The 13,761-nt window shown below is 57.6% G+C and overlaps 1 protein-coding gene across 1 annotated transcript; it reads right to left on the bottom strand.

Moving 5' to 3' along the window:
* Nucleotides 1-1,922: 1,922 nt before the first annotated feature.
* THOP1 (thimet oligopeptidase 1) lies at nucleotides 1,923-13,539 on the bottom strand. Its single transcript, XM_026654912.2, has 12 exons — nucleotides 13,401-13,539; nucleotides 12,736-12,843; nucleotides 11,893-11,995; nucleotides 11,313-11,473; nucleotides 10,623-10,758; nucleotides 10,170-10,536; nucleotides 9,046-9,247; nucleotides 8,329-8,515; nucleotides 7,856-7,984; nucleotides 7,089-7,225; nucleotides 6,658-6,834; nucleotides 1,923-2,446 (listed from the first exon to the last, which is right to left on the bottom strand). The coding sequence occupies exons 1-11, from the start codon at nucleotides 13,443-13,445 to the stop codon at nucleotides 6,676-6,678; spliced, it is 1,734 nt and encodes a 577-aa protein (XP_026510697.1). The 5' UTR covers nucleotides 13,446-13,539; the 3' UTR covers nucleotides 1,923-2,446; nucleotides 6,658-6,675.
* Nucleotides 13,540-13,761: the final 222 nt, after the last annotated feature.

Here is a 13,761-nt window from a genome sequence, read left to right as displayed (position 1 = left end):
CATGCCACACGCCCTCACGCGGGGGCAAATGCTCATGGGGTAGCACCCAACCTTCCTCATCAGAATCGGGCCCCTGCGGTGCTGGGCACCATCCAGAGAGGAAGACGCAGTCCCTGCCCCAGACAGCTCATGGGCTGGCAGGCTGCATGGTGCAGGGAGCGCGGCACTGCCGGGTTCATGTTCATGGATGTGCCACAGGAGCGCCGCTGCGGGGCCGGGCTCTTTCACCACCAGGGCATGCGGGGGGCATGGCTTCGAACAGCCAGACCCCAACACCCTCAGCTGAAAACACCCAGCAGACAAAGCTGCCCCCTCGGGGGTGGCATAAGGGCTGCAGGCAGGTAGGAGGCTGGCAAACAGCATGCCTGGCACAGGTGGGCCCTGCGGAGATGAAGGCCACATTACGCTAGGGGCTGTACGAGGGCCAGATTCACTGCAGGAGGGAGAGGCTCCATTGAGCAGCTAGATCTGCCTTGGTTTCTGCTCCTGGGCTCTAGCACGTGCCAGAGGAACCGGCTGCAAGAGCGTCCCAGGCGATCCGAGCGGGCCTAAGAGGGCAGGCTGCCCCCACCTCTAGGCGCTGCCCCTCCTCCGCTTGGCACGGCCTGCCTGACACCCAGCCCCGCCAGGGTTAAGAACGAGGCCCAAGCGCACCAGCTGGGGTTGCAGGGAGGACCCAGATGGGGCCCGTCAGGAGGGTACGAATAGCAGAGCCCGTCTCCAGCTCCCGGGGGGTAGAAGGGGGGGTTCTTTGGCTGATTTCACCGGAGCCTCTGCTCCAGCCCCCGGCCTGAACACAATGCCCGGGCGCCTGCCAAGCACGCAGAGCTGTTTGTAAAGCGATAGGCTGCCCTGGGGGAGTTGGTTCGGGGGCGGGGGGGGAGACAGGATGGGAGCAGAGGAATGCAAAGGTCAGCGATGGTCAAGGTGATCCTGCCCACGGCCCCGGCTCCACCCGCCTTATTTCGGGTCGGAGAAGCCCAGACGGCGGCGAGCTCTAGAATCCATCACGTCTAGCCCCGGCTGGCCAGGGAAGGCCCATTCCCACTACAGCTGTGGCAGGCCTCGTCGCCTTGTGGTCCCAACTCCCAGCTGGGAAGGGAAAACCTGATCCTCTCCCCCACCCCAGCAGCCACCCTCCTAAACTGCTCCAAAAATAGAGCCCAGCCCAGGCCAGCCCCCGAGTTCTGAGCCCTGGAGACGAAAGGACATGCCCGAAGCCCAGACGGGTCTGCATGGGAACAGCCGCAGACCAGTCCTGCTGCATGGGGCAGAAAACGGCTGCACGCTGCCCCCTGCAGGGGAGAAGTGCTTTCTGCAGCCCCAGACATCCATGCTCAAAGCCCCCGTGATCCCAGCACCGTGCAATGGGCTGCAGCGGGGAACGGCAGTGTGGGGAGAGCTGTAGCCATGAGCCACATCTTAGGACGTGGGTTATGAAATAAAACACTGATTGTTCAGTGTCCGATTGTTCAGAGCTCTGCAGGGCAGGGCCCGGCTCTTTATTCTGGGTTTGTACAGCACCTAGCACAGTGGAGTCCTGGCACATGACTGGGGCTGCTAGGAGCAACTGCAACGCCCAGGATAACCATCAACCCTGTAATTTAAGGAGGTATAAGGGTGGAAAGAGGGAGGAAAGCTGGTGAGTGCTAACTTAGGACGTGGAAGTCCCACATTCAATTCCTGGTCTGCCACAGTCTCCCTGTGACCCGGGGCAAGTCACAATCTCTCTCTGCCTCAATGCTCCCATCTGCACAATGGGTAGAACAGCCCAGACATGCTGTGATGATAAATACATTAGAGATGCTGAGGTTTGCTCTCACCAAAGACAGGAGTCCTGCTGAAGCCCACCAGAAGCTTTTCCCTTCTCTTTCCCCAACATTCTCGAGACGAGGCGTGGGCAGAGACCGAGTGACATCAGCTCAGTTTACGAAAACTCTTTATTAGCGCTAAGAACCATGTAAAATCCAACCCCGGTAACAAGCAGGGCTGGACGTGACCGTTACAAAACTCCACGGGCACCACCCTGGCCTGGGAGGAGATTAACAGAAAATAACCTGACCTCTGCCCCGGCTGGATCGGGGGAGGCGAAACGGGGTCAGAGGGGAAAGTGGCCACGCTCCGAGGCCAAGGTGCCCAGTGCGGTACGGGTTTGTTCCTTGCCATGGGGCACGTGAGTCAATTCCAGTGCTAGTGAAAGCGAGGGGACGAGCGCTCCCTGCTTTGAGGGGACACCACACAGGCTACCAATACAGCTTAGAGCCACGCTGCTATTCCAGTCCTGAGCCCGCCTTGAGCACAGATTGCCACAGCGTTTGGTGGGTTGTGTGGGACGATAGGGAGGGTCCACAACTAAAGGTGCCTCCCTGTGACCCGGGGCGGACACGAATTCCAGCCTCTGCATGCAAACCGCAAAGGCGAGCTCTGAGAGGCGCAGCACAGAGGCCTGGTTAGAAGAGAGGAAAGCGTACAGTTTATCCCATTCCAGCTTATTCAGTAAAAAGACTAAGTGGGTTGAAGGGGGCGGGGAAGGAGGTCAAAAGGCAGATCCCTTAATCCCAGAAACTTTACACTTAAAAAAGAAACCCACCCACACTATTGATACATAACAGCGATGAGCCATGTGTGCGCGGATGCCCAGAGACAGAGCTTATGTCTAGAACGGGGGGAGAGAGAAAACGCATGTAAAGTACACATCACATCACTTCTTACATACCCAGCCCAGGGATGGAACGTCCGGAAGCCGACCCAAATAACGGGGAGGTGGGCGGCGAGAAAGGATCCCACATCCAATCGCCTTCCCCGGTCACCAGAAGGGGCAGGGAGACAGGGCTGCATAGGTGGTTTCACCTGCATGGCTCGTGAAGCCATTTTTGCTGATCCTTTTGTGTATCTGGATTTTTCGTGGTGAATAACACTGAGCCAGGCGCGGAGGGGAAAAGCTACGATTTCTTTATACAAATAAATACAGAAGGGGTGGGGGGTGGAATTTAAAACAATCTGAATTGGGGGGGGGGGATGCTTTATTTCAAAGATTTAACGAAGAGATCCAGCGGAACCCATCCCATAGCGCAGCCCAGTTTTCTACAGGGGGATAACGTTCCAATCCTGCGTCCAGGGCGCTCAGCATCTTGACACATTTGGCTGTACATGGCGACAGGTTTCTGGGTAACAGCAGAGACGTAACAGTCACTGAGCCCTTTTGATGTTCACAGCCGGAGAAGGAAATGAGAATCAAAGGAAGCTGCGGGGGGGGGGGGGGGGGGGCGCCAAGGTGGCTGGCAGGTGTTGCTCTTACAATGTAACACATTTTGTGTGGAGGATCCTGAAGCTGGAACTTAAGGGTAGGGGTTGATTTGCAATTCAAAGAGGGGGGGCTGGACAGGTTGCGGGCAGGGGTCCTGTCCGGATTGTTCACGTTGTTTGCAGCAGCTGCCATGCCAACAGAAGCACCAGAAAACAACAGTCTCGCCCCGCCCAGGGAGAATGGAAGAGCGGAAAGTCAGGAGGTGGCAGGGACGGCCTGCCCATGGCAGACCCTGCCATCTCCCACAAGGAGCTAAACTCCCGGAGTTCGGTTTCTATCCTTCCCCATTGCCCAAATCTGCTCAGCCAGGCTTGGCAGACAGAGCTGCATCCAGCTGCCGAACAGCAGCACAGGGGTAGACGCTGTTTCTCGGAGCACAGGCTGGGGGCGAGCTCCTGAGCTGGGCACTCTAAAATGTGAAGGTTGTTAAAGGGGCAAAGACATCCTGAAATCGAGTCTGGTAAAAGAAAAGAATCGAAAGCGGTTGCAGTTTCTACTCCAGTCCCTGGGGCCTGGAGCCTTCTCCAATTTGGGTGAATGTTTACACCCCCATTTTCCTTTGTGGAGAAACAAAACATTTCTCTCTCCTGTTACTGAGAAACCCAAAACAAGGCAAACTGACCAGAGAAGAGCAGAACGGTGGGTGACATCCTGGCCCCACGGAAATCAGTTTCATGAAGTGCTGTCAAATGCACAGGGTGGGGGGTGAAAACGAGGGATGTAAAAGGTTCACCGGTAAGCATTAGGCTTACCGTTAACCGGCCCTTAACCGTTAACCCCTGCAGCTGGCTGCACCGGCCAGCAGGACTCCAGCCCCGGCCGCGCCGGGCCGGGTGGGAAACCTGGAGCGGGCCCGGCCATGTCGGGCAGGACACGGCACCGGGTCGGGCGGGCTGGAGTGGTCCCGGCAGGACCCCATCCCCTGCCGCCCTGCCAGAGCAACATCGGTTAGCGGTTAACCAGTTAACCGATAGAATTTTAATCGTTTAACTGGTTAACTTTTTAAACCGATATTTACATTCCTAGTGAAAACATAGGGAAAATATCCACCCACCCCCAGATCTTTTAATCCAGGCGGAAGTGTGAGTTTTAAATGAATGGGGGGGACCCTTTAAGCCGAAGCAAGAAACACAGCTGCAGGTGTTCTTTTTACAAGAGTGGCACACGTTTTCAGAAAGGTCCAATAACAGCACCGGGCACCCACCGTTCCAGCTGAAATCAACACCCTCAGGAAAAAAACAACAAGCCTTGAGAGACTCAGGTTGGCTCTCCCAACAATTGAGGAGCTCAAATTCAGTGACTACTTTTAAAAACTTTGCACCTCTCTCTGTTTGCGCTCGCCTTGCCCTGCCCAGGGCGGGGGAGTTTGGGGGAAATTTCAGACAGAAAATAAAAAGGTTGGTTATTTGGGTTTTAACCCCATTTACCAGCTGCAGTTAGAACAGAGATGGATCAACAGTGGTTTGGGGGATAAGCACAGAGAAAAAGGGGGGTGGATAAGAATCAATTTATACGTCAAATCTTACCCTAGTGGGAGGCTTGTACCATTTAAGTGAATTCACACTTTGCTACAGTCCTTAAAAGCGATGCTTCAAAGTGCATCCGCTAAAAGAAGTAGGTGAGATTCCTGCCTGGCAGTTCTGTAACACTCAGTCCAGCAGCAGCAGTAATTGACATTAAGCAGCTAATAAATATTTCCAATGACTCTCCCTGTCTTACATCTAGTGTTACACTATACAAGAGTAGGACTCAAGAAGTATGAAATTTCAGATATGGAGGAGGAAGAACAGTTTTAGCCAGAATCTGCCGTGGTTTTCTACCGTCCCTGAGGAGAAGCAGGGGGGAGAGTAGATGATGCAACTCAGCTGGATCATTGTACAAGAAGGAGCTGAATCGCGTCCCTGCTTGGTTTTACACAGCACAGCAAAACACTAGACCAAAAAGGGACCTTGCCGAAATGAGCGAAGACAGCGGTTAGCCATCTCGGGGCAGGGGAGGAGGGACTGATTCACAGCCACAGCCTATGGAGCATTTCATAACGGATGCGTCAGTCAGTCAAGGGTCTGAGCAACCCACCGCCAGACGCCTGGATTGCAGGGGGAGACCAACGCCTCTGACGACAGCCTGCAAGCAGGCGAGAAGTGGCTAGTCAGCGAGGGAGGCACATGGTGCTAGCACTGGCCTCTGCGCTAGGCCGTACCCGAGGGCGGATGGAGTCGCTGCTCACACAGGTTTCTCTGCAGTGCAAACAGGGCCCTGAGCCAGCTGACTTTCACCAGCTCCCCAGGTGGACATTAAAGGATCCCTAGCCAGGTCACTAGGCCCCTAGGTCTTTGTATCCCTGCGGGCCACGTTGCTGTCGTGTGTCTGTGGCCCCAGCTTCCTGGACCGGAGATGCAGCGGCCCGGTAATGTTACAATATTGACGCCCCCCCGGCGTTGTTAGCATCCGAGCTTGCAAAGTATTGACCGCCCAGAAGAGGGCGCTTGGTACCTTTGCAGGATGGGGTCCCTTCCAGTTCTGAAACACTCACCCACTAGGGGAGGAAGAGGAGGAGAGGGGACGGCGCCCCTTCTGAAATGGGCTGGAATTGCATTTGCTTTGATCAAAACAAAACGGGGGAAGTTCTGAGCCGAGTCTCCTCGACCCAGGTGGTGATGCTGGGGCGGGAGGGGACTAACCCCCCCACTCGCCCAGCAGGCTTGTAGTGTGGAGGGGAATATTCCTTTTGGGGTGAGCGAGGCTATTAAGATAGCACAGGTGCACTTCGTGGCTTTTTACATCTTGGCCTCGCAGCCGGGTTTATTCGGAGGTTTCCAATCTGCCCACTGGAGAGGAGACCGAGCCCAAATCCCCCCTGCCCTTTAGTTCTCTCTCTAGTCGTTTGTTTTACGATCAGAGCCGTGATTTTACCTTCGGGCACAAAACAAGCTGAGGGCTGGGGAAGTCTCAGCTCTTAAACAACGGTGCCACTTCTAAAATGGTGAATCCAATTTTTAACACGTCCCCCCCCCACCCCCCTCTCGAGCTGCGCCCTGGTGCAGACCCTCTGGGTGCAAAGTTTCAGCTTCAAGCCAATTTGTATGGGCTACTTATAACACACACACACACACACACGCTGCGCCAAAGGGTAACAGATTGCACCGCCTGCCCCGGTCATTCCAGAGAGGGGAAATGGCAGCGCCGGATCTAAACCCCTCTGCCGGAGGCCCTACGTTCGCTCTGGGGACGAAGAGCAGCCGCGGTGTCAGCCCACCCGGCGGGTGTTTGGACGACAGAGGAGTCTGGTGCTGCCTGGTTCTCTGGCTCAGGAGGACGGGTTCGCAGACACAGGAGCTGGCTCTACTCACAGGGCGGCGGGCGGGTTTTCAGCAGGCTGAAGGCAGCGAGCTGGACTCAACCTTCAGTCCTTTACTGGCCAGGAAGGCATCCTGCTTGGGGTCTCGACCCAGGAACCTCCTCAACATGTCACACGCATCCACGGACCCTCCAGGACGCAGGATGTAGTTCCTGTAATCCATGCCCACCTGCAGGGGGAGACGGGGGGGGAAGAGAGACAGAGGGGGAGGAGGGATCAGGGCATGGGAGACCAGCGAGGGAGAGAGCTCTCATCCCGTAATGCTGCTGCCTGTGCTAACCCCCTCCGCACGCTCTGGGCTGATCACAGCCAGGGAGGGTCTCCCGGCGGATCACCTCGCCCCTCCCGCGGGGCCGATATTCCCACAGCAGGCAGCATTTCTATCACGCACTGGGGAGACAGACAGACAGGAGCTTCCATTACCTTACAGTTCATGATCCCCTCCTGCTTGAAGCGCGTGTGGAACATGTCCATGGAATACACTTCGCTCCAGAGGTAGCCATAGTACTGGGCATCGTAGCCTCCAGCCAGGTGGCCAAACGTGGCCGGCATGTTCGTACCTTGGGAATTAAGACAGACACGCTGAAGAGACGCGCTGCAGGAGTCAGGCACTGAGACAATTGCCTGAGGAGCGGGCGGGGGGAGGAGGGGAGACACACTGGACCATGACATCCTTGATTCAAGCTGCAAAAACCCGATGTGGAAATTTACCAGCCCAGGCATCAGATCAACTTCCCTGTGATCACCGGGGGGGGGGGGGGGGGGGAAAGAGAGGAGAGATTTTCCACCATGCTCGGCACTCGCTTAACGCTGCTCCCAATGGAGTGAATGGCTCGTTCCTCGAGCCCAGCGCTCCTCGACATGCCGCCCTAACTGTGGCTGACGTGCCCAAGCAGAGCAAGGCAAAGCTGCCTTGATAGGCTGGGGCTGGGAATAGCCAGTGGCTCTAGCCCCCCTGCTGTGGGGCACAGGGGAGCGATTTCTGCTGGTCTTTCGCCCAGCTGGCACCGAGCGTTTTGAGAGTCTGCCCTGGACCGTGCGGAGGCAGGAGGCCAGGAAAAGAAGAAAAGCTCCTTCCCCTTGACGTGATCTTCAGAGAGAAGATTTTACCGTGGACTGGGCGGGAGCAGCCACAGCCCCTCTCCCCAGAGCCCGTAGAACCAGCCTGCCCATCAGTGCCAGGTGGGTACCTGGGGTGGCGGGGATGCCCAGCACCTCCTCGCACAGCCGGGCGTACTCCTCCACGGGGTCTGCCTTCGTCTGGGTGTGAAGGGCCTGGTCCACCTTTGCCAGGACGATCTGACGCAAGTTGAACAGCCCTGTCACAGGAGGGGAGAGGGAGGCAAAGCGTGAGCCAGACAGCGCCTCCGCGGGGAGGCCACGGCGGGTGGGTAACAGCCGGCCGAGACCGGCTGCGAGTGCCTGCTTCCCCCCCGCCCCCAGCTCTGCCACGACCTCCCCAAGCCTGTCCTGCAACCTCCCACTATTCCAGTGCTGAGCCCCCCGCTCATGCCCCTCAATCCGGACCTGCAGCCCCTCCTGCCCCATGACTGCTAATGATCACAGGTGGGTTCCTTCCCCGCCAACCCCACCCCCCACCGGCACAGCAGAGGGGTGAGACAAGGCCGACCCCAACGGGAGGGGAAGGCACCATGGCTCCTACCTGTGTTCGCCTGCCTGGATTGGATGAGCTTCTCCAGCAGTTCGTCGGGCATGGGGCTGCCGGTTTTGTAGTGTTTGGACATGCGCACCAGGGGCTCCTTCTCCCACACCCAGTTCTCCAGCATCTGAGACGGGGCTTCAACAAAGTCCCGCTCCACATGGGTCCCGCTGAACATGGCAAACTCTGCCTACGAGACGCACACGCTGTTACAACGCAGCCCAGTCGGAGCGGACACAGAGTACCGACACAGATCCCCCCTGTCCCAGTCAGTGCCCACCTGGGGGTGAGGAATGAGCCAACCCAGCTGGCCACTGGAAGCCCACAATTCAATGATCGGGCTTGGCAAGCACGGAGATTGGAATTTAGAGCCTCCATCATAAGTGAGATGAGTTTGCTGCTCTCAGGCTTGTCCCCGGGAGTGTTCGCTTGTCCCAAGCCGCCGCACTGCGTGGCACAACGGTCAGTTATCGCATGAGTGTGGCAATGGATTGGCAAAGTGGGGGCTGCGGCTCATGGGCAGAGCTGGGTGGGATAGCAGAGTATCGGAGGAGCTGCAGGTTGGGATCGAGGGGCACCGGCAGAGCTGTGCAGGAGGATGTCTGCACCCCTTGCTCTCTGCCTGGCTCTGGCCAGCGCTCCACCCTTCTCCCCTTGCAGCATTCTGTGGCGCTAGGAGGAGCCAGCGCCCCGCTGGCCCCCATGCGGCCCCGCCCTTACCTGTGAGCAGAGCTGGTGCATGACATGGCCGAACTCATGGAAGTAGGTCTCCACCTCGTCATGCTGCAGCAGAGACGGCGCGTCCGGCGTGGGCTTGGTGAAGTTGGCTACCATGGCAGCGACGGAGATCTGACGGCTGGAGTCCGGCAGCAGGCAGCCCGGCTGCAGGCCGAAGCAGGCCGCGTGCCCGTACTTCCCCTCCCTAGAGTGGGTGGAGGAGACTGTCAGACGGACGTACCAGCACATCCAGCCCAGCCCCGTCACCTAGAGAGCCTATCAGAGCCCAGGGGTCGTCTACAAGGCACTGACGGATTCATGCAGGCCAAGTGCTCGCTGGGATCGGGTGGACCAACCGGACCCCTGTTCCTTCTCCATCGGGATCGAGGGACAGAGCCAATCCCACTGCAGGAGCACACAGCAGATCTCAAGCTGACCCTAGCAAGTGGTTTGGGACGGCAAAGCCCCCCAGCTGCCGTCTCCCCAGGATGAGTTATATAGGGGAGCTGGATGTTCGGCGCTTGTTGTGCTGCTTTGGTGGGAGCGGAGGTGGTCAGGCACCCACCAGAGAGAAGAGGGAGGCTGCAGGGATGTGGGATTCAGGACTTCTCTGGCGGCTGTGGGGGTGGCTGTCACTGCAGCTCAGAAGGGATGGGGAAAACACCCCAGGGCTGGGCCTCACGGAGGTGTCGGACAAGGAACACACCCCAGAGCAAGGCGCAACGGAGAGCTGCTGGGTGACAGTGGGAAACCCCACTCAGCACCATGCGCCCTCACCTCGTAGTCAGGCCCTGCTGACTGCAGGGATAAAGCTAACGCCGCTCTGAGGGGAAGGCGCGCAGTGCTGACGTACTGCCAGGGATGGATGGCACAAGGAGAGAGCCACAAACACAACTCTCGCCCTCAGGTGGCAGCGCCACACCCTGCCCGACTAGCCATAGGCAACCGGTTCCATAGTCACACTGGGAAGGAGTCCAGAGCCCAAAACCCTCCTGCAGACAGACTCCCCAGTCACTCCAAAGGGGGTGCGGGAGGTTCCCCCGTGTGCCTGGGTTACAAGATCCACCGTCCCCAAGGATCTGGCTCCTAAGCCCGTCTCCCTCGCTCTGGTGTTGCGGGGGACTCACCGGGGGTACAAATCCAGGTAGAATTGCCCGATGGTCTTGCCCGAGGCGATGTCCTTCACCGAGTAGAGCTGGACGTCCTCGTGCCAGACCTGGGCGTGCTCCTCCGGGTGGAAGCTCAGGCCCAGCAGCTCCTGGTAGATGTCGAGCAGGCCAGCAGTGACCACCTGCATGGGGAAATACTCCTTCAGCAGGTTCTGGTCCACGCTGTACTTGGTCTCCTCCACCTGGTTCATGTAGTAGCGCATGTCCCAGGCGTTGATGCGGGCGTCAAACTCCAAGTCCCGCTTCTTGCACTCTTTCTTCTTCAGGTCCAGGATCACAGCCCGTTCCTTCTCCCCCAGGGGCTTCAGCTTCTGGGCCAGCTCATCTGGACAGACAAAGAGGGGGAAGATGCATGAGAGAAGGATGTGCAGGAAAACCCAGACCCTCCCCTTCCAAAGCCAGGTGCGGTACCTAAGAAGGAAGCCACGGTCTTGCTGGTTTTCGCCATGTTCATTTCCAGCACAAAATCAGCGTGAGTGTCGAAGCCCAGGAGGTCAGATTTCTGAGCCCGCAGGTCCACCAGCTCCTTGAGGATCAAGCAGTTCTCCTGCAACGGAGAAGAAAGCTCAGCCTGTGGAGCTGGAAGTGCCGGGCAGAGAGGAGGCACGAAGGCCAAGGTGGAACAGAGCAGCCACCCCGGGAAAGCAGCAGCAAGTTAGTGCCCTCACGCCTAAAGGCTAGGCTAGGACCCACCCAAACCAGACAGCCCAGCCAGAGCCTCCACCACCCTTTCAAACCCTTGGCTTCTCCACTGAGAATGCTCATTGGGATGGCGGGTTGGGTGGCGCAGGCCCCTGGCCTGAGTCCCACCACGCTCGTTTCAAATGGGCCACTGAACTGTCCTCAGATGATGGTGGCCTGCAGTCGCCACTGATCTGGGCCAGGGTGACGCTTCCCCTGTGCCCTTGGCCAGCCGGCACCAAGGGGCTCCGGGCCACAGCTGGCACCGGTGACCTACATACGGAAACACTCTTTGGCGCTCGGTCCCCATGTCAGTGGCCTGGATGGGAGGCTGTGGCTTAGGGTGAAAGCCAGTGCTGTGCTCTAGGCTAACAGGTTTGCATGCTCAGGAGTTCTGCCCCAAGACCTTCATCCACCTACCTCCTTGCACCTGGAGTTGAACATTTCCTCCACCTTCCTCCTCGTCTCAGGCACGTAGCATTTCTTCATGAGGGGGAAATAGTGCGGGTACTTCAGGGTGACCTTCAGCTTGCCGTCCTCTGTCTTCTCCAGGGAGTTCAGGAAGTCCTCGGGGAGCCCCCCTGGAGGAGGAGAGGAGACAAAGACGGACGGACTTTGAGGGTTACCTGCAGACCCCCACACGGCCATGCCGCTCCCCAGGCAGTGCGCTCTGGGGCGGCTTAATCAGGAAGCACGGGAAGGACCTTCTTCCCTGCAAACCGGCGAGCGCACCAGCCAAAAGGGGCTTTGTGGCTGGGTGTAACTGGCAACTCTCACGCTGCTTCACCTGGACCGAAGCAAGCTCAGGCCAGCAGCAGCTGCCAGTTATTTCTACTGGCAGATTCCCGCTTGATCGGGCAGTTACAGAGCGAGCTCGGAGAAGACGGGTCATCGTCACAGAAGGGGGATGAACCAATCCCTGGAGACTTAGCGCCAGGAGAAGCAAATCTTCCTGGAGGCGCCAGTAGGCCTGGTTCCTCCGACCGCGAGCAGCCCTTACCCAGTTCCTCCTTGGAGAAGGGCAGGTAGGTGGTGTCTTCGTTCAGGTTCTTGTTGAAGTCAATGCAGAGCAGGCTCAGCCTTTTCTTAATGGCTTTGACTTTCTTTTGAAAAAATATAGACAGACACGTCGTCAGACCCAACTAAACCGGGGGAGGAAGCGGAGCATCGCCGTTGGCAGTGCGAGGTCAGTTCTGTGCGCACCCGGTCCCTTAGTGTTTGTTACTGGCTTCTCTCCAAACAGGGCCGGCTGTGCAGACACACAGAGATCTCAACCTGGGACAGGCAATCTCTGATCACGCCTGCTGGAAGCCTGGCCATCACGCCCCGGGCCCGTCTGTGTGTGGCCAGCTCAAGGAGCGGTGGGTGTTTAAGGTCCGTCCGGCCATCGGCTGATTTCATTTCCCCTGCTTGTCAAGTCCCCCAACCTCCCTCTAGCCCTTCCTGCTGCAGTGCGGCCCGTGAAAGGAGGGTTACCCTAGTCAAGCTAAATCTGCTCACTGTTCCGCAGCTCCCTTACAGAACCTCTGCCCCCCACATGCAAACTTCACGTTACTATCGCTCTCGGGCTGGGGGCTGCTGTCATTCCGAGGCTGCTATGTTCTACTGTGGCTCTCTTCAGCCCGGGATCCCAAAGGGTACAGAGATTAGCTCCCCAGGCTGACAGGTGTATTATCCCCACTTTACAGGAGGGAAAATCTGACTTGCCCTGAGTCAGTGATAGAGCCAGGAATAGAACCCAGGAGTCCAGGCTGACAGTCTTCTGGTCTAGCCACGAGATCACACTCCTTTAGCCGTAGTTACCCCTCTGTACAGCTATTTACCATACTATTGACAGTCTCACCTCCTGCGTCTCCTCCGGGAGGTGAAGGCCATTTCGTTTACCCAGTTTAATCAGCCTCTCTAGATACCTCTTCGCTTCAGGCCTCAGGGAAGCACTTTCCGCCTTCTCCTGTCAGACAAAAAGGGGGAGCGTCCAGAGCTGAAGGAGCGACAGTGCAGGGAGTGGGGTTTGCTAATCTACAGCTGCGACACAGCCACAGCAAGTTATTTGTGTAGGTCCTACGCACGGCCTGTTTCAATGTCTGCGGACCCCAAACTAGAGGAAAACACCCCCCTAGAAGGGTTAGATTCAAGAGGCTGGTCCCCACGGATCCCAAAGCCACATTACAAATCATTAGCCAACGCTGAGCCTCCATGGGATGTAGGTCAAGGTCACCAGCCTCATTTTAAAGATGGGGAAACTGAGGCACAACAAAGGGCCGGGACTTGCTCAAGGTCACACAGTGAGTCAGAGCTGAGACTAGATCCCAGAAGTCCCAATTCCCCAGTCTCTTGCTCTAACTACTAGACGATATTGCCCTCACATTGTGATTTAGTTCTAAACTGAATGGGACCGACAGTAGGGAGAGGGACTCATTGAAATTATAGGGAGGTCCCTGTGCACTCCCTGTTGGGATGCTGGGCCTGTCGTCTACTCAGGTTATCCTCCCCCCCCTTCCTCTGAACCTGGAGCCAGACGATCCTCTGGTACACGTCCTGCCTCATGCTCATCTCCACGTCGAAATCCGAGAGCTTTTTGTCCGCCTCCGTGCTCGCCGTGCGGATATCTTTGCGAGGGGAGACGTGCTGGGGGAAGTCCAGCGTGTTCCTCTGAACTGAAACAACAAAGCCAGGAGCTCAGGCTGCAGCAAGGGCCCCGGAGCGCTACAGGGTTAGTGTCTGAAGTAGGTGCCGGTTTCACAGTCTGGAGCCTGACACATAGCCCAAGTGGGGACAAGGCAAGCTGCTCCCACGGGCACGTCCCACACCTCACCCGGAACAACCCCTTCTAGCACAGAATTCGATCCGCCGCAGCTCATTCAGTCCT

This window comes from Terrapene carolina, unplaced genomic scaffold, assembly GCF_002925995.2.
Source record: "Terrapene carolina triunguis isolate 2854851 unplaced genomic scaffold, T_m_triunguis-2.0 Scaffold194, whole genome shotgun sequence".
Lineage (NCBI taxonomy): Eukaryota > Metazoa > Chordata > Testudines > Emydidae > Terrapene > Terrapene triunguis.
Note: the sequence above shows the minus strand (reverse complement) of the source record. Positions and strands in the feature narration are given on the sequence as shown.